The 23,017-nt window shown below is 43.9% G+C and overlaps 1 protein-coding gene across 1 annotated transcript; it reads left to right on the plus strand.

Moving 5' to 3' along the window:
- The first annotated feature begins 682 nt into the window (after positions 1-682).
- On the plus strand, positions 683-18,129 carry UPK1A (uroplakin 1A). The gene is made up of 8 exons (XM_032228306.1): positions 683-1,153; positions 9,600-9,703; positions 10,953-11,153; positions 12,628-12,702; positions 13,837-13,944; positions 15,433-15,612; positions 16,456-16,539; positions 17,821-18,129. Exons 1-8 carry the CDS (start codon positions 970-972, stop codon positions 17,863-17,865), a joined length of 981 nt encoding a protein of 326 aa, XP_032084197.1. The 5' UTR covers positions 683-969; the 3' UTR covers positions 17,866-18,129.
- The last annotated feature ends 4,888 nt before the right edge of the window (positions 18,130-23,017 follow it).

The following is a 23,017-nucleotide window of genomic DNA, read 5'->3' on the forward strand; positions in this document are numbered from 1 at the left end:
CACATCTTCAAGTCAAATTGAAAAATACTCGTCTATTACATAAAATTATGAAAGATCTGCTTCTCCAAGACAGTATTTTCCATCCTGCTGTTTTCCAAATTGTTGGGACATGTGGGAAGTTCACCTCAATGGGGCCAAGGCAACTTTAAGTCTTCTGGACTTCAACTCCCAGAATTCCCTAGTTAGTATGGGGAATTCTGGGAGTTGAAGTTCACAGGTCTTAAAGTTGCCAAGGATGGATACACCTGCTTTAAAATCTTGATTCCTATAGGTCTACTCCTTATATTTTACTAGTTCTAATTCTTGAATAAATTAAAGGAAAGGAAAAGAGTCTTGTCTGAGGTTATTGACTATATTTCCGCCTCTTACACATGAGACCCTTATTTTTTTTTCCTCCAATAAATCTATTCACTTTAAAGTGAGTCTGCGCTTTATTATTTTGATTTTCACTTTCAAAAAGACAGGAAACAAATACTGTAAATAAATTAAATGTTAATCTCTTGAGGGGAGCATGTTATTTGGCCATGAAATATGTTCACAAAATCTCAATATATTGTTCCAACTAAATGTAAAAATTTAGCTGTTCGCCAAAAAACCTGGAAAGAATTTTGAGTTGATGAATATTAAATTATGTTTGAAAAATCCCCACTCTCAGCACACCCCCTCCAAAGTTCTTTTTTAAAATATTTCTTAAATTGCCTTACAAAAGAACAATAGGATAATGTCACTATGCAGTCACTAGTGTAGTGGGGGGGAGAGTTAATTTACTTGGTGCTGGTAGAGAGTTTATGATATTTTATTATATAGAGAACTCATTCTTGTATGTTGCCCAGAAGTTGATGATACAGTATAAAAATACTGTTAATACATAATAAAACTATGCATTTGAATTTTTAATAGCATGTGTTTAGCTGTCTTTCCACATTAAAAAAAAATAACTTGAGATAACAAATACAGGGGAAAATTAACATGTTATCTATCATTCTCACATATTCAAAAACTGAAATGGACAAATATCTATTGATTAAAAATAATGAACTGCCTCACTTTTTAAGGAAGGAAACCAACAGCTGTACAGATGTTGCTGGTCTACAACTCACAGCCTCTCTTCCTAACAGAAATGCTAGCAAAGATTTCTGGGAATGGAAAACAGGTAATAAAATTTCTTTTTGAGAACTTTTCCTTTGACAGTATGAAAGCTAATAATGCAAACTAGAGAAAGATAAGGAAATGTTAGCAAATGCTGGCAAATTTAACGTGTTGCATTTCTTGTCAACCATTTTCTATCTCAGCTATTAATTATCTCTTAGAATTCTTTCCCAGGAAGTTTCTGGGTTCACACATTGTGCCAAGCTATTGTTTAATCCCATTTTCAAGCAACCATAGAAACTAGGTTTACACATAAACCAGGGGTCAGCAACCCACAGCTCTGGAGCCGCATGTGGCTCTTTCATCCCTCTGCTGCGGCTCCCTGTTGCTGGTTGGCTCTACAATTGATAGGGCTTTCGGTTAGGACAGGTAGAGGAAAAAGGATGCCACGCTAGGAGGAGACTCTATGGTGGGGGAACTGGACTTCCAATCAGCAAAGGAAAAAGGATGCCGCACTAGGAGGAGACTCTATGGTGGGGGAACAGGACTTCTGGTCAGCTCCAGAATTGAACTGGAGAGTGGGGGGCTCCAGTTAGGATCTTTGTGGCTTTTTGAGTGTTTAAGATTGCTGAAACATGTGCTAAACCATTAATTATAGCGGTGCTTCACAAACCACAATAACCTGGCTCAAAATTTGCCTTTAAATCAAAGAAAAAGACTATTTTAGTGCCACTCATTTACCCTTGGTTAACTGAATTATGTTTTAATTAACCCATTTGGAAAGTTCCACCGCAAACCAAATCATAATTTCACACAATGGTTTTGCATAATACACTAGATTAAACTGTAGTTAGCTAGTTTGCAACACCACAAATCATGCAAATTCTTAACACAATGTACGAAATGAGCCCCCGTTTCCTCATCTATCTGCCTTGTAGACATCCAAAAAAAATCTTTAAGGGATCATTCTTTCTCTTCTATTGAATCTCCCTTTGCTGGAAATGGTGGTGTTGCTGTTAGTTGCAAAATCACATCCAACCCATCGCAACCCCATGGACAACGTTCCTCAAGGACTTCCTGTCCTCTACCATCGAGTCCATTTAACCTCATGCTGACTGCTTCAGTGACTCCATCCAGCCACCTAATTCTCTGTCGTCCCTTCTTCTTCTGCCCTTAATCATTCCCAGCATTAGGCTCTTCTCCAGTGAGTCCTTCCTTCTCATTAGGTGGCCAAAGTATTGAGTTTCATCTTCAGGATCTGGCCTTCTAAAGAGCAGTCAGGGTTGATCTCCTCCAGGACTGACCAGTTTGATCGCCTGGCAGTCCAAGACAGGAGTCTTCTCCAGCACCATAGTTCAAAGGCCTCCATTCTTTTTTCTGGAAATGATAGTGGACAGTCAATCAAACAGCTATTCCTGGGTGGGGCAGGAATAACTGAAAAGGCAGAAACAGGACACCAAACTTGGTTGCTGGTCCATCCAGCTTCTCAGCCGGAAAATCCAGTCCAGGTCCCTGACCCTTTTGCTCCCACCCCCTTCACAAATGTATAAAGGCCAATGCTGAGACGATTGTATCTTGCAGAACAGGTTAAGAGTTGCCTGGCACACAACAGGTAAGTGGGGCTTGTAAGGTGGGATCTCCTTCAAGAAAGTTGAGGGAGCAATTGTTGTCCTTCAAACCCATTGCTCCAAATCTTACTCTAATAAATGCTAGATTAGAATAGTAGAATCGGAGCTGTACTTCATCAAAGTTCTTAATGGTGATATTCTTCCATAACCAGAATAATCAGCTGTAGCAAAAGCCAACTGGAGCCTTAATGCCATCTCACAGTCTAATGAGTCCATTGCAGTGAAAGCTTTGGGGACTTCAGATGCTTGTGATAAAAAGGATCTCATCGTCATCTTTTAGTGCACTTATAAACCCCTGACTTATTATGGCGATGGGTTGTGCCTTGGATGTTCTACCAGTTCCCACAGGGGATGTTTACAACCTATGTTGATTAATAATGTATTAATAGCATGGATAGCTGGAAAATATGACTTTGTGTTGAATTGTTAGATCCTCAACAAGCTTAGCACTTTAAACAGATCTAACCCGTATAGTTCAGTATATCCAAGAAACTTTGTTGGGTGGATTGAATCGTGGATATTTGTGAAGAGAAAAGAAGGTTTTAGGTTTCCAGAAATCTGAGTGGAGGATGGGTACTAAAATCTTGGCGCCTCCCAAGTTTAACTGGGATGCAGAATCGATTATCCACTGCTTCCTGTGAAACAATATGCAAACCAATATGAAACAGTGATTAAAATATTGGGACTAGAAAGCAATACATGTTCAAGTCCCTACTTGTTCACTCTCTTAGCAAAATGTATGTCAACGAATAGCTTCTGTTTATTAAATTAAAAGAGCCTTGAGCATCCAGAATACATTATTGAAATGCAAATGCATAAAAATAAATGAATCATTCCTTGCAGCAACCTGGATATATCCAAGTGCAGATATGCATGCATTTATATCAAATATCGGAAGGCCGGGTGCTATGATCCATTTAACCCTGTAATCTAGTGGAAGGGCAGATTGTCTCCTATGCCGTGGCTATCACAGTTAGAAGGCTTATAGCAGGAGTGTCAAACTTGATTGCATTGAGGGCCACATCAGGGTTGTGTTTGACCTCTGGGGGGCGGGGTGGGTGGGGCCAAAATGGGCATGGCCAGCTCAACATCACTCGTGCCAGAGGCGCCTGTGGTGTCCCAAGTGCTCTGCCAGTGAAAACGGGCTCCTGAGCTCTGTTTTTGGCTGCCACAGTCTCATGCAACCCTCTGCCAGTAAAAACGGAGACGGTTCAGACCGGTTCGCCTGAACCAGTAGTGGAAATCGTGGGTGGTCACATGCTCACATTTGTGAAAACCACCCCTGGACAGCCCCTCAAATACTGGAACACTGGTGTCATGTCCTAGTCCTTCTTTTCTGTATACTAGCCATACCCAAATCCTGCAACCATTCTTCATACTTTGGTTCATTTCGAGGTTCGAGGTTCATTTTATTTATATGCCGGCCTATTCCCAGTGGGACTCAGGGCGGCGCACAAACCCAAAGGAGGGGAAGGGAAACACAAGAACTACAACAAAAAGTCCAGGGCATTTAAAACAACCAACAGCCACACGATTCGAGAGGGGAAGGGAACTCATCGACCCCAGGCCTGCCGACACAGCCAGGTTTTAACGGCTTTTCGGAAGGCCTGGAGAGAGGTGAGGGTCCGAATCTCTGCAGGGAGCTCGTTCCAAAGGGCCGGAGCCGCCACAGAGAAGGCCCTCCCCCAGGTAGTAGCCAGATGGCATTGGCTAGTAGACGGAACCCGGAGGAGGCCTAATCTGTGTGATCTAATGGGTCTTTGGGAGGTAATTGGCAGCAGGCGGTCTCTCAAGTAGTCTTTGTAGTCTTCAGACCTTTAATTATCTTAGTTGCTCTTCTCTACACTTTTTCCAAAGTCGCAACATCTTTTTTGTTATGACCAAAACTCGATGCATTATTCTAAGTGTGGTCTTACTTTCTTGCTAATTCCTGAGACAAGAGCAACATCACCACAGAACAAGGTTCCTTGTCTAGTCTGGCAGCTGTTCAAACCAGGAGACGCTGCCAGAATTGTGAACTGTTTCACTCCTCCACACCCATCTCTCTCTGGAGGGATGGCCCTCCCATCAGAATAAGGTGGTGCCCCAGGGAAAGACATTGATGTTTGAGCTCCTTTGCGGCTTTTAAATCAGAATCAGGATGGGGCGGTGCCCTTTGCTTCAAGCAACAAAATATCTTGATTTAGCCAAGATATGCGTTGTTAGCTTATTCCCCAACTTTATCCTCTTACCTTTCCAATATATAATATACAAGATAGCTAGCGGTGATAGGGGCCTTCTTGGTCGCTTCACCTACACTTTAATTCAGAAGGCCAAGTTGATGTACTCTCTGTTGATTCTGTGGCTTGAGACATGCCTTTTTAAGGCACCGTTCATGCAGTAAACCAGGGGTGTCAAACTCAATTTCATTGAGGATCACATCAGGGTTGTGTTTGACCACGCAGGGACGGAATGGGCATGGCCAGGGTGGGCATGGCCAGCTCAATGTCACTCGTGTCAGAGCCGAGGTGGCGCAGTGGTTAAATGCAGCACTGCAGGCTACTTCAGCTGACTGCAGTTCTGCAGTTCGGCTGTTCAAATCTCACCGGCTCAAAGGTTGACTCAGCCTTCCATCCTTCCGAGGTGGGTGAAATGAGGACCCAGACTGTGGGGGTGATATGCTGACACTGTAAACCGCTTAGAGAGGGCGGAAAGCCCTATGAAGCGGTATATAAGTCTAACTGCTATTGCTATTGCTATTCCTGTGATGGCCCTAGCACTCTGCCAGGGATAACAGGGTCCCAAGCTCCGTTTTCAGCTGCCACGGCTTCCTGAAGCTCTGGAGGGCTACTTACGGCCACCCTGCTGGCCACATCCATCCCACGGACCTTGAGTTTGACACCCCTGCCATAGACAATAAAAAATCTTTTAGAAGGAACCTTTGTTCTCTTTTGCCTGTTTAAAGATGTTTTTGGAACTCTCCTTTGCATTTTTAGAAATGTGTTTTGTGGGGGGGGGGAGCTCTTTGTCTTTTAAGTATTTTAAAACTCAGTACCATTTTCTAGCTTTGGCAACTGGATATGCTTGATTAATTGTCCCTGAACTCTGAAATGAAACAGAGTCAGGCATTGCAAAATTCCTGGAGAGATAAACTAGGTCAGGAAATCAAAACATCCTGGAAGAAGACAGAAGAAAGCCCCTTTTGTACCATTGCCAAAGAAAAAAAGAAAAGAAAAAGGAAAAACCATTGTACAGAGGATGGATCCCATCTTAAAGCAAGGATCATTTAACTTAAAGGAGACTTTTCTTTTCAATCATCTTTTTAAATGTTGTCATTGCTCTTGAACGAAGCACGTGCATTGAAAAAGCAAGGTAGAAATCTTTGGAGTGGGATGGGTGGTGTGTTTACCCAATAAAATTCATATCTTGCCAGCAGTATGTGGAGGGGTGTTTCTGTTGATGCACGTGATGATGTCAGGGTGGGTGGGTGGACCCTCACACCGCCACCACTACTAGTTCTATTGGTGCCTCTGCCAACGAAAATGGGCTCCCGAGCTCCATTTTTGGCTGCAATATCCTCCTACAACCCTCTGCCACGGCACTCCGAAGTTCTGTTTTCACTGGCAGAAGCACCGCGAGCCATTCCTTCACTGTTTCCAGGGTGGCCCCACAGATCAGATCTAAGCACCCCATGGGCCGGATCCGCCCCCCCCCCGAGTTTGACACCCCTGCTATAAAGCAATTGCAGCTATACCCAAGGTTCTTTGCTAATTGGCTTCAAAGGCCAATTCCCGTTTGGGAAAACGCTAGTAAGGAAGCGAGTTGAATTTCTAAATCCACATTCATTTCTCTAAGACTCTGATCAGTAGATAGGCAGGTGCTCACCTCCTGGAAGAAAACTTGGTATTTTCTCAGAAAGGCGGGGCAAAGCATACCAGGCAGGACTGGTTTAAGGTGTAGAAAACTGGCTCTTGTTTTCCTTTCCTTCTCCTCGCAGAGCTATCCTGGATGGAGCAATGCGGGGCATCCAGGAATCTCTGCTATGCTGCTTCTTCAGCCTTATGTCCAACCTGACAAGTTAAACCTGCCCTTTGTGGATTCAACAGGGCAAGAAACAGGACTCAGGGGCAGCCACTCCCTGATCAGAGATACTTCCCCAGTAGAGTTTCAGTTGTTTGATTCTTTCCATCTGTCCCTTGCTCTGTTCCGAGGCACAAAGACATTGCAAAATGTTTTAATTCAACCATTCCATGTCCAGTTTGGAAAGCAAAAAAGACGGAATCAAATGGCTGGATGTGTTTGTCAGGCACAGTGAAGGCCAAGCGTGTCCAAAACACAGTCCATGGGCTGCTTGAGGCCCTGGGTAGCTAGTAATGTGGCCTCACAAGATCGTAAAATTTTTAACATTGTGGGATATACATATATTAACTACATTATACATTTTATATATGGCCCAAGGCAATTCCTCTTCACTCCGTGCGGCCCAGGCAAGCCAAAAGGTTGGACGTCCATGGTGCAGACTATTTCTTGTTCTGAATTCAATCTTTTCTGAAGCTTCTTTCTCCCCCTCCTCCTCCTTCTTTTTTTCCTTTTCCTCCTTCTCTTCCATCTCCTCCTCCTCCTCTTCTTTCTTCTCTTCTCCCTTCTGCTTTTACTGTTCCTTCTCCTTCTCTCAACTCACTTAACAATAAATATGTTGATTGCTCCTTATCATGAATGATTTCAGACCATAAATACCTCTGGCATTCCAGATGGTACTTCACCATAGTCAGCTAACTCAGTCAGTAGCAAGGACTTCTGACACCTGAATGTCAACATCCGCTTTATCAATGGTGGGATTCAACCAGTTCGCACCTATTCGGGAGAACTGGTTGTTGGAAGAAATCTCATTTTGTTTTGTTCCACTTTACAGGGCTAATCCTGTAAGGAAGGCAGGAAGGAAACATTCTGGTGTTGTTTCTAGCCTAATCTTTATTGCCCTGCTTACAGAAACTGCCTCTCCGGTTACATTGTAACAGCTAAGGAGAAGCGCCCATCAGTGGTCACATGACCACTGAGTCACACCTACCCAGCTGGTCATTAGGGCAGAGAACCGGTTGTTAAATTATTTGAATCCCACCACTGAGCTTTGTCCACCTTTGGACCACATGGAACATTTTCCTCTAAACTTCAGAAACGGCAAGCAGAACTTTCCTTGAAAATCTGGGGATTGGAAAAGAGGTAATGGGATTACCTAAATTGCTTGCGGATTCCTTCTGCAGGTCAGATAAGATACATGATAAACAATATATTGTTGCATCTCTATTTTTCCCAAGGATTCAGTATTAAATTCCTTCTATCTTTCAGGAATGTTTTGGAGAGGTCAAAAGCAGTAGTTATTATTTATTTATTAGTTAGTTAGTTAGTTAGTTAGTTAGTTAGTTAGTTAGTTAGTTAGTTAGTTAGTTAGTTAGTTAGTTTGTATGCCGCCCACTCTCGGAAGACTCAGGCCGGCTTACAAATAAAAATCAGAAATGATTTAAATTGTTTAAAGTTAGTTCAGCAAGAAGAAGCTAAGGTCAATGTAGAATGTTATTAATTTCTTTATTTCTTTTTTTCTCAATAGATTTTAGACTGTGTTTGTTAGAAATCTATACCGTGTACGGGTTCTGGGAAGTCGGGGGGGGGAAGGAGGAGGGGGTTGGGGGGAGGGTGGAGGGAGGGAGGGGTATATATTAAGCTAGACAAGAATTTGGTGGTAAACTAGAATTATTTTGACATACAAACATTTGTACTTCGATGTCTTACTGATTAAAGTTTCATCATTCCTCAATCAGTAAGACATCTAGAAAAAAATAAAATAAAAAAAGGGAAGGGGGGATACAAACAATAAAAAACAACAATTAAAAAATTCAACAACATTCATGACTTAGGATGGGGCTGGATAAATCAACAGCCCCAGGCCTGCCGGAACAGCCAGGTCTTGGTCGCTTTGCGGAAAGCCGGAAGGGTAGTAAGGGTCCAGATCTCAACGGGGAGATAATTCCATAGGGCCGGAGCAGAGAAGGCCCTCCCCCGGGGAGTCGCCAGCCGACATTGACTGGCAGATGGAATCCGGAGGAGGCCTAGTCTGTGCGATCTAATAGGTCTCTGGGAGGTAATTGGCAGGAGGCGGTCTCTCAGGTAGCCAGGTCCGATACCATGTAGGGCTTTAAAAGTAACGACTAGCACCTTGAAGCGTATCCGGAGACCAATGGGAAGCCAGTGCAACTCGCGGAGGATAGGTGTAACGTGGGTGTACCTAAGTGCACCCACAATCGCTCGCGCGGCTGCATTCTGGACTAGCTGAAGTCTTTGAACACTCTTCAAGGGCAGCCCCATGTAGATTGCGTTACAGTAATCCAGTCTTGAGGTGACGAGGGCGTGAGGGACTATCTGAAGGGCTAGTTATGTCAATGCATCTGTTGGCCTGGGAACCAAATGCATTTTCAAAATACATTCTTTTTCATTTGTATGCTGATGCCTCCACCTTACACTTCTCACTTGTGCAAACTTTGAAGCATTTAAAGCAATGGAGTAAAAAGACTGGGAGTATTTAGGAAGTTGCCGGGTTCAAATACATGTTTTCAAAAAAGTAGTTAAGCATATCAACAGGGCTACCTGGTGTACCATAGAAAACACAAAAATGTATATGTTGATACAAATGTTCATGCCATGGAGCACCTGGCCCACAAATAACCAGCTTGTTAGCTAACTGGCAAACCAGAACATATTAACATTTTATGAAGTGCAGATGTGGAAGGTACGAAAGAAGCTAACTTGTGCAAATGCCCTTTACTCTAAAGAATTGAGAAAAGCAATGAACCTAATTTTTCTTTCACTTAGCGAATTGTTTTTTTTTGTTTGTTTGTCTCCCTTCTGCAGAATTTGAGGACTGGTATCCAAGGAACCTTTTCTGGAAAAACATGGAAGAAAAGAGATCTCCCCTTGTTGTGGGGCTATTAGTGATGGGCAATGTTATTATTATGGTAAGAGACCTACAAGCAATGCAGTGCTGTATCTCAGCAATGGGAAAATTCCTGAGTATTGACTCTGGTATCTGACAAATGAGATGGGGATAGAATGACCTAGCTCGTGTTTTTGATTTTTTTTAAAAAAATGTTTTGAAATGTTGTATTGTATTGTATTGTATTGTATTTGGTTTATTTGTATGCCGCCCTTCTCCAGGAGGGACTCAGGGCGGCAAACAACTCAGGGGGGAGAGGGAACATAAACAACAGTACACATAATTAAAATACACAAAAATCACACAGCCATACCAGTCGAGAGGGGAGGGGAACGCATCAACCCCAGGCCTGCCGGCACAGCCAGGTTTCACGGCTTTCCGGAAGGCCTGGAGAGAGGTGAGGGTCCGGATCTCCGCGGGGAGTTCATTCCAAAGGGCTGGAGCTGCTACAGAGAAGGCCCTCCCCCGGGTAGTAGCCAGATGGCATTGGCTGGTGGACGGAATTGTCTTAATCCAGGGGTGTCAAACTTGATTTCATTGAGGGCCGCATCAGGGTTGTGTTTGACTTTGGAGGCCGTGGTAAGTGTGGCCAGGGTGGGCGTGGCCAACTCAACGTCACTCGTGTTGGGGGCACCTGTGGTGGCCCGATCACTCTGCCGGCGAGAACAGGCTCCTGAGCTCCATTTTCAGCTGCGACAGCCTCCTGCAACTCTCTGCCTGCAAAAATGGAGCTCAGCATGGCCACACATAGTCTTCACGAGCTCTGTTTCCAGCTGCGACAGCCTCCTGCAACCTTCTTCCAGTGAAAACAGAGCTCAAGGGTGTGCATGGGGCCCTCCCGAACTCCATTTTCGCTGACAGAAGCACTGCGGGCCGGTCCTTCGCTGTTTCCAGGGCAGCCCTGCAGGCCAGATCTAAGCACCCAACAGACCGAATCCGGGCCCTGGGCTTTGCGTTTGATACCCCTGACTTAAACATTATTCCCTATATTTTGTTGAATGAATCATCATTGGCCACATTCCCATAAACCACCATGGTGGGGTTCCTATAACACATGGAATACAAATGCACAATTTGAGGGCCTCCCAGAATTACACAGGACCCTCTACCGGTGTGGGTGTAACACCAGGAGATTACAAAAGGAAGCTGAACTAAACTAAACAACCCACTGCATCACACACACACACACACACCTGGACATGCTAGATGACAAAGAACCTGGTTTGATTTCTGGTAGTTTGGTGGCTAACAACCTTCCTCTGTTTCTACAGCTTTCAGGGCTGGCACTTTGTGCTGAGTCTATTTGGGTAACAGCTGATCCCTATAAAGTCTATCCCATCCTGGGAGTCACCGGCAAAGACGATGTCTATGCAGGCGCCTGGATCTCCATTTTCACTGGGTTTTGCTTCTTCTGCGTTTGCGTCTTCGGCATCATCAGCCTTGTGAATGGCAACCGCTTCATGGTGCTGTTGGTGAGTAACAACAAGAATCGGACTTCTCTATACTCTACATTTTCTCAACGTAACTGTGGAAGATAGATAGATAGATAGATAGATAGATGGATGGATGGATGGATGGATGGATGGATGGATGGATGGACGGATGGACGGGTGGACAGACAGACAGACAGACACCAACAGACAGACAGACAGATAGATAGCTGATAGATGACAGAGGGATGATAGATAAATAGATAGATAGATAGATAGATAGATAGATAGATAGATAGATAGATAGATAGATAGATAGGTAGGTAGGTAGGTAGGTAGGTAGGTAGGTAGGTAGGCAGGCAGGCAGGCAGGCAGGCAGGCAGGCAGGCAGGCAGGCAGGCAGGCGGTAGGTAGGTAGGTAGGTAGGTAAGAAAGAAAGAAGGAAGGAAAGAAGGAAGGAAGGGAGGGAGGGAGGGAGGGAGGGAGGGAGGGATACAATCAAGATCAAGGGAGGTACTAATACCACTCTATAGCCTTAGTAAGATCACACTTAGAGTACTGCATCCAGTTTTGGTCCGCACGCTATAAAAAAAAGATGTTGAGACTCTAGAAAGAGTGCAGAGAAGAGCAACAAAGATGATTAGGGGAATGGAGGCTAAAACTTACAAAGAACGGTTGCAGGAACCGGGCATGGCTAGTCTAGTGATGAGAAGGATCAGGGGAGACAGGAGAGCAGTGTTCCAATATTTGAGGGGCTGCCACAGAGAGAAGGAGGTCAAGCTATTTTCCAAAGCACCCGAAGGCCAGACAAGGAATAATGGATGGAAACTGGACAAGGAGAGATTCAATCTTGAAATAAGGAGACTTTTTCTGACAGAGAGAATAATCAACCAATGGAATAAAAGTTGCCTTCAGAAGTTGTGGGAGCTTCATCACCAGAAGCTTTCAAGAAGAGACTGGACTGCCATCTGTCAAATATGGTGTAGGCAGGGTCTGCTTGGGCGGGGTGGGGGTTTAGACTAGATGACCTACAAGGTCCCCTCCAACTCTGTTAATAGTTCCTGGAATGCAATTCCATTGTTGTCTCTGGTCAAAAAAGTACTTGTATTTTTCTAAGAATCTACCTGATCAGAGCAAAAACACTGAAAGCTCATTAGAAATTTAGCTTGTAATCCAGCGTTAAAGACAAGACATTTCCGTCTCAGCTGTTCCTCTCCAGCATATGGAATCAACATACTGTCACCAGATCAGTTCAAAAATGGTGTAAATAATGAACATTCATCAAAATCTCTTCTATATGGATTTGCTTATCCCTTTTTGAAAGTCAAGCCATCATCATGTCCAACTAAAGTATGGGAGAACAACGACAATAGCAACCAATCTGCATCATCTACAGATCAAGGGATACAATAATTATCTCTAATCCATAGTGAATATCCTGGGGAGGAAATGTTTCCCGGTGTGATTTTTTTTTCCTTTGACATTGAACTTTAATCTCTATTTTCTTACTTTTCAGTACCTGGTCCTGATCCTGGTTGTCTACTTGTTTGAATGTGCCTCTTGCATCACCTCCTACACACATCGTGATTTTGTAAGTACAGGGTGCAAATTCTTCTCAACTTGGTCTTCTAAAAGATTTTGGCTCACTCTTTCCCAATGTCTGCTTTTATCGTGGTGAATGAGCCACCCAAAACATAATTCAGTCTGGGAATTTTAATGAAGCTTCCTTTTCCTTCCTTTGTCAGCCCCATTACTCCGATCAACTTTATGACTGTCTTGTATAGTACATAATATGGGGATGTTGGTGAATTTCTTTGAACTGTTGGCTCTTCAAAAACTTTCATGAGAACCAAAGCTTGGAGAAAGCTTGTACATTTTTGTCCACAAATAGACAAGAAAGGCCATGATTGCTTATTGTATGAGGATATGGATCCTTTGATCCTATAAAGGTAAAATTAAGGTTCCCCTCGCACATATGTGCTAGTTTTATTATTGTATTTCTTATTTTAAAATTTAAAAAAATGCTTTTTTATTGCCTGTGAGCCACCCAGAGTCCCAATGGGAGTGGGCAGCATACAAATTTCATTAAACTAAACTCAACTAAACTAAACTAGTCATTCCTGACTCTAGGGGATGGTGCTCATCTCTGTTTCAAAGCTGAAGAGCCAGCACTGTCCAAAGACTTCTTCAGGGTGATGTGGCTGGCAAGACTAAGCACCAAAGGTGCACGGAATGCTTTTTCCTTCCCACCAAAGGTGGTTCCTATTTTTCTACTTGCATTTTTTACGCGCTTTCAAACTGGTAGTTTGGCAGAAGCTGGGACAAATAACAGGAGTTCACTCCGTTACACGGCGATAGGGATTCAAACTGCCGAGCTGCCGAACTTTCTGATCAACAAGCTCGGCATCTCTTGCAGAATTGGCATAAGATGGTACTAAAATCATTTCTGAAGGGGGACAAAAATCATTTTGTCTCATTCTAAAAGACCAAGACAATCTAGAAACATTTGGGGTTTTTCTTCTCTTTTTTGAATACTATTTTTTCTCATAGATTGCAGATTAAAAAAGAAAAACCAGAATTGCAGTGCAAAGAGAAATGCATTTGGAAATGTAGAAATCTGTTTGCATATACTTTATGTAAACTGAAACTTTGGAAGTGAAATGTTTGTGTACCTGGGCTTGGGGAATGTAGTTGACCAACATTCTCTCCTTCTTCCTCACCCCAGGTAGTATCAAATTCCAGACTGGTAACCAAACAGATGCTGGGCTTCTACGGATCTGACACAGACCAAGGGCGGGAACTCACCCGGATGTGGGACCGTTTCATGATGGAGGTACATACCATCATTGTCCAGCCTGTGAGAATCGCGTCCTTCATCCAGGTGTAGATCCAGAATGCATACATGGAGGGACTGTGAAAGCAATGCAACTTTGCTGGCAGGCTGGGTCAAAATGCTAGGGATTGGAAACTGGACTTTCTTGTTTTTTTCTTTGAAGATGTTACGCTTCTCATCCAAGAAGCTTCTTCAGCTCTGACTTCCATAGCCCACCACCAGCCTTTAATTTATTCATTCATTTTTTATTTGTCAACAAGTACAAGGAAACAAGTATGAAAACACATGAAAAATGGCACAAATAAATGGATATAAATAAGCAAAACATAGCCATAAACACATAAAAAGAGTACATATAAATGAGACAGTAGGATAGGGACGGTAGCAGGGGTGGGTTCCTGCCAGTTCTAACCACTTCTATAGAAATCAACAAATCTACACTGCCGTTTAGAACCGGTTCCAGCTCCCTCCCTCTGCCCGTCCGCACATCATCAAGATGAAGAGCAAGAGGAGGAATTCTGGGAGTTGAAGTCCACAAGTCTTAAAGCTGTCAAGTTTGAACACCCCTGGGGTTTTTTTCTAAAGGGCTAGGGGTACAAGGGTCTTGTAACTTGACAGCTTTAAGACTTGCACACTTCAATGCCAGAGTTCCTGAGCCAACATTTTGGTTGCTAAGCAAGAGTGTTGTTAAGTGAGTTTCACCACATTTTACAAGTTGGCCATGCCCATCCAATCACATGTCTGGCAAGCCACTCCCACCCGGTCACATGGCCAACAAGCCACTCCCACCCAGTCACATGGCCGACAAGCCACTCCCACAAAGCAGGCCACACCTACAGAAGAGGTTCTAAAAAATTTTGAAACCCACCACTGGACAGTAGGCACGCTGGTGCGCTGATGCATGCCCCCTTAGGGAGCTCTTAAGAAATGCATAAGGCCCACGGTAGACAGCTTAAGCTTATTATAATTCAGTATATAAGAAGATGTATTTATATTTTTATGGAAGGAATTATAATAATAATGTCAAAGCTGAAGAAGCTTCTTGGATGAGAAGTGAAACATCTTCAAAGAAAAAACAAGGAAATCCAGTTGCGTCTTGAAAAAGCACCTTTGGGACAACCAGGACTTGGATGACTGAGAATCTCCATAGAGATTTAGTGATTGGGAACTTTGAAGATAGGGAAAAGATTGGAGTGAAACTGAAAGGCAGCATTAGGTATGGAGCAATAGCTATGCTCAACAACTAGCCAGGAAAAGAAAATAGTTCTCATCAGCTCTCCGTTCTTTGCAAAAATGGATAAAGCTGCAAAATTCAAAACAACTCAAAACAGTCTTAACTTTCTAAGAGAAAAGTTGGATGGCAGAAAGTCTAGTCAAGAGAAATTACCCCACCCGCACCCCGCCAAAGGCAGCAAAATGTCCTTTATAATGTGGCTCTTTGCAATAAATATATGTATATGATCTTTCTTTTCACCGGTTCACTTTTAGCAACAGTGCTGTGGTGCCAATGATCCATTGGATTGGGTAAACTATACCTCCGTCTTTCGAAGTAGATTCCCTGAAGCCGTGGCACCTTGGCCATTCTACTGCTGCAAACGTGATCGGAACTTTATCATGGTCAATGAGGAGGGCTGCAGATTGGGCCACACTGATTATATCAACACTGAGGTACCAAGGTCTTCCATCTTCGTCCTGATGTTTACCTATCATTTTGGCATTCTTGGCAGTGGTGGTGATTCAATTTTTTTTACTAACGGTTCTGTGGGCGTGGCTTGGTGGGCATGGTAGGGGAATGATACTGCAAAATCCCCATTCCCTCCCCCGGGGGAGAGCCTTCTCTGTTGCAGCTCCAGCCCTCTGGAATGACCTCCCCGTGGAGATCCGGACCCTTACTACCCTCCCAGCCTTCCGCAAAGCCACCAAGTCCTGGCTGCTCCAGCAGGCCGGGGGGCTTGTGAAACATCCAGCCCCACGGAAACTGTGAATGTTGTGTTTTTTTTTAAAGTGTTGTCTTTGTCTAGTTATTTCCCCTTCCCTTGTCTATTGTGAGCCGCCCGGAGTCCTTCGGGAGTGGGCGGCATACAAGACAAATAAATACAATACAATAAATACTTCTGGGGGAAGGATACTGCAACATCTCCCTTTCCATCCCACTCCAGGGGGAAGGATACTGTAAAATCCCCATTTCCATCCCACTTCCGGGGGAAAGATACTGCAAAATCTCCCTTTCCACCCGACCTGCTCCATTCTCCTGTGCAAGGCAACAAAAGAAGACCCAGCCAATCAACTGGGACTCTGATTAGCTGGGACTCGGGAGGCAGGGAAGAGATGGGGGGTGGGGCCAATCAAAGGTGGTATTTTCTGGTTCTCCAAACTACTCAAATTTTCCGCTACCGGTTAGCTAGAACCAATCAGAACTGGTTGAATAACCATCTCTGATTCTTGGGGATATTGGTACTGTCGGCAGCTCCTCTTCAAAGCAATCTCACTGGTTTGTCTTTCCCTTCTCAGGGCTGCTTTGAACACATTAAGCACGCAGTACAGAGCTATGCCTGGGGCGCCTCCTGGTTTGGTTTTGCCATTCTTATGTTCACGGTAAGTCCTAGCAGAAATGCTTATTTTGATGTGTTGGGGTTGCAATTCCAAAATTCTCTGGTGGGAACTATAGGAGCGATGGCTTAAGAACTCAAGAGATTGAGGAAAAGTTATAACTTGAGAATTGAGAGGCCACTTTTCTGAAGTTCTGCTTATCCATGAAGCTTATCCTGAATGTACTCCACTCTATCTGTCCTCAAAAACATCTACAGCACTACAGTTTTCACAAGGACCAGCCAAGGAAACTCACCAGCAGTGCTAGAGGACAATAGTCCTTTCCTCGTGCTACTCTTCAAGAACTTCAATAGAAGACAATATATGTAGTTTTGAGATTGAATTGTGGAGTCCTTGATGCTCTCCGAGCTTGGTTATTTGCTTGCCGACATTTCATTACCCAACTCAGTAGCATTATCAGTATGTCTGATGATGCAGAACCTCAAGAACTGATATGTAGCACATATTTCTGCTTTTAGATAACATCTAGTTGACGTGCCTTCGAGCCAAGCTTTCTCAACCTAGTGCTCCTTAGACATATTTGGCCTACAATTCTTCATGGTGCCTACAAATTGATAGAATATCATCCCAATTCATCTGTAGGCCATCAAATAAGCAATGCTTCTAGTAGTCTTTCCCACAATTGGTGTTTTCCATTTCAAAACCAATTTAATTTAGATTGTGGTTGCTTGGCAAGGGATTGGCTTGGTTGATCTCTGAGGTTCCTTCGAGTCCTTCTGCTGCATGAGTGTGTGAGGATAAAATTGAAGAAGAGGTGGTGGTGGGATGGGACATAAAATTCAGCTTGAGGTACTCAGGATGAGAAAAGGGACCACACCATTACAAAAAATTAAATAGGGGTGTCAGGGTTCCTACGGATGCCCTAATCAAATCAAGAGCCTCAAGCCAAGCTTCAAAAGAAATCCAGTTAACTATTAGGAGCAACATGTCAGCACATACCCAAGTGAAGCCAACTCTGACCCCATGTAATTTACAGCCCAATTATGACCCTGTTTCCCCCCTCCCCGCAGGGTATGTCATAAATCACATTTTCCAATGGAGCACTTTCGTGGGCTGTAGAGATCACTTCCATCAGGCTGCTGTGGGTAACTGGGGAGACAGCCTTGAGAAAGATATGCCTGTAATATGCTTCTGTTTGTGGCTGCCAAGCTGCTTCGGCAGTTTCCCATCCCCCTTGCCTATGGCAATTCGAGAACAGGCCAGGGATGCTTTGCGTGTTGACAAGGGGCTTGCAGTAAATGAGTATTATTGTTGTTTTTCCCACAGTGTCCTGTCGTTCTTCTGGCTATATACCATTACACCACAATGTGAACAATTCCAGCTGAGTAAACGGAATTTTTCCTAAGAAGAGGAAGATGATGAACAAAGGGATGAAGCCCTTCCTTGAGTGGGGGGGGGGGGGGGAATCTCCATGGATTCCCTCTGTACTATAACATGTTCTCCAAGGCCTGACTACTCCCTAAGATCACTTTGGGTGTAAAGGTTATTGAGCATCTCTGGAAAAATCATCCCAACTACTTTAGTAAAGCCTTTTTTAAAAATAAGAATATGTATAATAAATGTTCTTTGGTAGGTGTGAAGAGATTAAAAAAAAATGCTTTGGGAAATTCTGTAAGGAACTTGATGTGCAACTGAGCTATGCGTATTCACAGAGAACGCCCCAGGAATTCAAATCAACTTGATCTGACAATTCAATTTGGGTTTCTAAAAATAGGATCACAGTGATAAAAAGCAAAATCCTATAATCTCCCTCTCTCTTTTTCTCCTTTCTCCTCCCCTCTCTCTATGTATATAACTAAGCCAGTGGGATTTACAAAGCTTTTAAATGGCATGAAAACTCACCCTGCATTGACCTAGAAAATTATTCAGACATGGAACATTTGTCATAAGCTAGATAACTCCCAATACTGTACTGGGAATAGTCCCACTCCCAGTCAAAACAGATTGGAATGGATTGGCAAGGAGAGGTCGGGCTGGTGCTCAAGGTGGATCAGTCCATCCATCTATCATTCTGTCCTATCCATCTATCCAGTGGTGGGATTCAGCCAGTTCGCACTATTCGGGAGAACCGGTAGGTAACTTTCTAAGCAGTTCAGAGAACTGGTTGTTGGAAGAAATCTTTTGTTTTTCCCCACTTTACAGGGCTGATCCTGTAAAGAAGGCAGGAAGGAAACATTCTGGGGTGGTTTCTAGCCTAATCTTTATTGCCCTGCTTACAGAAACTGCCTATCCATTTAACCCTTATTACCATTGTAACAACTAAGGCAAAGTGCCCATTAACCTGAGTGACATTGACTTGGTCACGCCCACATGATCACATGACCACCGAGCCCCGCCTACCCAGCTGGTCATTAGGGCAGAGAACTGGTTGGTAAAATATTTGAATCCCGTCACTGCATCTATCCATCCATCTTTCTGTCCTGTTTATTCATCCATCTTTCTGTCCTGTCTGTCCATCTATTGGTCTGTCCACCTATCTTTTTAACCATGGCTAAAACTCATGGGTGTTACCGATCACGTAGCCAACCGTGTAGAGAAGTCTCATTAAAGCATTTAGTCTCCAATGGATCAATGACTTGCACAGAGTAAAAATAGAATAGAATGGAATAGAAATAAAGAAGGGACGTGATGGGTTGGGATGGAGATGGAATAGGAAGAGATTCTTTATTGGCCAAGTGTGATTGGACACATAAGGAATTTATAACTAGTACAGCAGTTTCTTAGCACTTGCTAGCAAGAAAACCAGTTTACCTTCCTTGCTGGTGTGCCTACTCCAGGACAGCAACTAATCTCCGCTATAAAGGCCATTTGGCTCAACTCCTAAACAGATGAGAGATCCAAGAATTTCTCGCTGCAGATACTAAACGAAGAACCAAGTGGCCCATTGACCTTTTTTAAATATGATGTAACAGTAAAGGTTCCCCTCACACATATGTGCTAGTCATTCCTGACTCTAGGGGGGCGATGCTCATCTCCATTTCAAAGCCGAAGAGCCAGCGCTGTCCAAAGACATCTCCGTGGTCATGTGGCCGGCATGACTAACCACCGAAGGCGCACGGAGCGCTGTTACCTTCCCACCAAAGTGGGTTCCTATTTTTCTACTTGCATTTTTACATGCTTTCGAACTGCTAGGTTGGCAGAAGCTGGGACAAGTAACGGGAGCTCACTCCGTTACGCAGCGCTAGGGATTTGAACCGCCAAACTGCCGACCTTTCGATCGACAAGCTCAGCGTCTTAGCCACTGAGCCACCACATCCCAAATATGATGTATACATGCATACATTTTCATCCTGTTTCACCTCTGCAGACAGTGAGACCACAGTGAGACCAAGCTTACCAGTTTGCCTTTATTTGTTAATTGGTTTGAATTAAGCCATTTAGTACAAGAATCCCAGAAAAAAAGGGAAGTCAACTTATATCCAAAAAAAAGAAGAACTGCAGCACATCAGAGGCAACAAGGAAACATGGGCTGTTAAAAACACAGGCACATATAGACAGGCCAGTATGGCAGTGGTCGCTTCACAGTATCGGGGGGGAACAGGGGACGGTCACGTCGTCTGCTTCCCGTTCGAAGTGCTGCCTCGCTCACGGAGGCATCGTACAGAGGAAAGAGCAGGGAGCCATTTCCTTGGGACCGTCAAGCCGTGGCTGGCCCACATGCAGCGGAATAAGGTGGCAGGAAAGCCACGGTGGGAGAGGGAGGGCAGCCGTGGCCACTTAACTACAGCTGCAACTAGGATGCTTTGGTGCTCCTGCATACATTGCAAGATGGGACAACAAACCGGGTTAAGAACAAAGCATCGCAATCTGCACACGTCAAGGATTCAAAAATCAACCGCAGGCTGCAAGGAGGACCCCATCTTCCATCTCAGAAATCTAACACCCAATTTTGTGCAAAGGGTAGAGACAGAGCCAACCTGCCAGGGGGGGCGGGGGGGATGATCAGCCATGGAACCAATTCCCTGCAGATTCCCAGGTCAGAGTCTGCACCGTGTTTTACACGTAGTCCTCGGCTTACAGCCATCCGTTTAACGATGGTTTGAAAGTTACAATCGACATGATCAAGGTAATTGACGACCCATCCTCAAAGTTACGACCATTCCATCAATGATCAGTAGTCCTTGTTATATACCTTGACTTACTGCCACAAATGAGCAAAGCAAGTTTCTGTTGCTCAGCGAGACACGCGCTTAAGTGAATCTTGCCCCATTTCGTGACCTTTCTTGCCTCGTTTGTTAAGCGAATCGCGTCTGTGGTTAATTTAGTCACAGGGGTTGTTAAGTGAATCAGGCTTCCCACATCGACATTGGAGACACTGCAACTGTCATACATATGAGTCACGGCGCCACGGTCGTTAAGAGTGAAAAAATGGTCCTACGTCACTTCTTTTCAGTGCTGTTGTAACTTTGGACAGTCACTAAATGAACTGCTGTAAGTGGAGGACTACTTGTACATCATCCCTGCAAGGGTAACATTATGATTGTGATCTGGTTGCTTGGCAACCAGCTCACATTTACAATGGTTACAGCATCCTGTAGTCATATGATTGCAATTTTAACCTTTACCTTCCCAGCTAGCTCCTGGCTTGTATGATTCACATTAACAACTTTCTGATTTGCTTAACCACCATAGCAAAAAAAATGGTTGTCAATTTGGGTCCAGTCGCATGATGATTCACTTAATCATCATTAGCGGCCAAAACTCTGGTTCCAATTGTGGTTGTAACTCGAAGACTAGCCTCTGTAGGTAAAGGCATTAAAAGATCCTCCCATTTAAGCTGCATTTAAGCTTCAAATTTAAGCGTCATTTCGGAACTGCAATATGTATCTGAAGCTCTCTGACCAAATAAGTATTGATAGAACGATTTTGCAACTATCCAACGTTTAGTGATATTCAGGTGGAAATAGTCACTGCCCACCCAGCCAAGTGCCAGAAATTCATGGAATTGAAAGAAAAAGTGCTTGGCAATCACTTTAGCACACCCATAATCATTACATTGCACCATAGAAGATTGTAGACCCTTACATCTATTTTCATTTTCAGGACATTTCAAGGTTTCGTTTAACCTGGCCAGGATTTATTTCTGAACCTGGATACTCTCGAGATCTTGGGACATTCAACCTTAGGTAGAACTAACAATAGTTAAAACCATCCCCAAGGTTGCTCCGTCTCCCCAGCCCGATACAACCCACCACGTGGATTAAGTTCCAACATTATCTTCTTTCATGGATCATTAAGCCCCTTTCCCTCCCCGCCCCCGTGTCTTTGCAAAACTACAAGAGAAACAGCTTCCAATGTTTTTCAAGTTCCTGGAAAAACAAGGAATAGAAGCCATGGAGAATGTGGGACAACCAGGAAGTGTTTTTTTTTTTTACCGGGGGGGGGGGGTGTTTCGTTTCATTACAAAAAAGTGGTAAAGCTAGTGCAATTTCTGTGTTAAACCCAGATGTGGAACTGGAGGAGGGAATCAATCCCAGATCTAAAACTCTTAGCGCAGGTCCGAGACATCCTACGCCAAAAGCTGTTTAGTTGAAGATGTCGGATTCAATTGCATATCCTTCTGAACGTAGAGACGAATGAAGTTGTGGATCAGCGGGGAACGTCTGCAGTGAGATCCTCCAGATCTTGCCACACAAGAGTGCCAGCCAGCTGGGGTGGCCAAGATCCCAAACTCTGGAGGAACTCAGCCCCCTTTACCCATCCCACCCACCCACCCGAAAAAAAGATCCCAACGGGTGGCTTCAAAATAACGCAATTAAGGCTGTTGTCCTGTTGTGCATAAACCTGGGCATCAGTCTTGCATTCCTCTGTGGGGTTGACTTCCAAGCGAGCGTGCCCAGGAGCAGGCGATGGATTTCAGGGGGAAGGAGACTTAGAACTTGTGCTTGGCTCTCTCTGAAAGCAATAGGATCCCAAAGTGCTTGAATTAAAATTTGGAGTGCATTCAAGAATGTGTGTGTGTGTAGTATGTATATATGCATATGATTGTATATATGTGTGTGTGTGTATTATGTCACTAAGAGTATGGCTAGCTGATTATATGTGTTTGTGTGTGTGAGAGATGTCACTCAGGATATGGCTAGCTGATGAGAGCTAAATAGCTTGAAATATGTCTATAATTTATCTATATATAACGTTTCGGCGAGGTCTCACTTGCCATCTTGAGGCTGGGTTTTGGGCTTTAAGCGTGGTGGGAGCTGCTTTAAGCCGAAAACACCAGCCTGAGGATGGTGAGTGAGACCTCGCCGAAACGTTGCCAAGACAATCTCAGTCTTACATGGGAAAAGACCCGATATATATATATATATCTCCGTGATGCATTCCCATTGTTGCTTATTTTGCTTCCTCCTTTTATTTTTCCCAAATGAAATCTGACAATATAATAATTTGAAAAGGAGCCTAGGAAAATGCTTTGGGGAAGTGGGGGGGAAGGATTTTCTTTTTTCTCCCCAGTCCAATGTTT

The sequence above is a fragment of the Thamnophis elegans genome, chromosome 12 (genome assembly GCF_009769535.1).
Source record: "Thamnophis elegans isolate rThaEle1 chromosome 12, rThaEle1.pri, whole genome shotgun sequence".
Lineage (NCBI taxonomy): Eukaryota > Metazoa > Chordata > Lepidosauria > Squamata > Colubridae > Thamnophis > Thamnophis elegans.

Excerpts from the sequence above, each read along its gene's own strand:
- UPK1A (XM_032228306.1), top strand. The coding sequence starts at position 970 with ATGTTATCTATCATTCTCACATATTCAAAAACTGAAATGGACAAATAT. Across the intron at positions 1,154-9,599 it reads TTTCTGGGAATGGAAAACAG|AATTTGAGGACTGGTATCCA; the intron begins GTAATAAAATTT and ends TCCCTTCTGCAG. Across the intron at positions 12,703-13,836 it reads CCTACACACATCGTGATTTT|GTAGTATCAAATTCCAGACT; the intron begins GTAAGTACAGGG and ends TCCTCACCCCAG.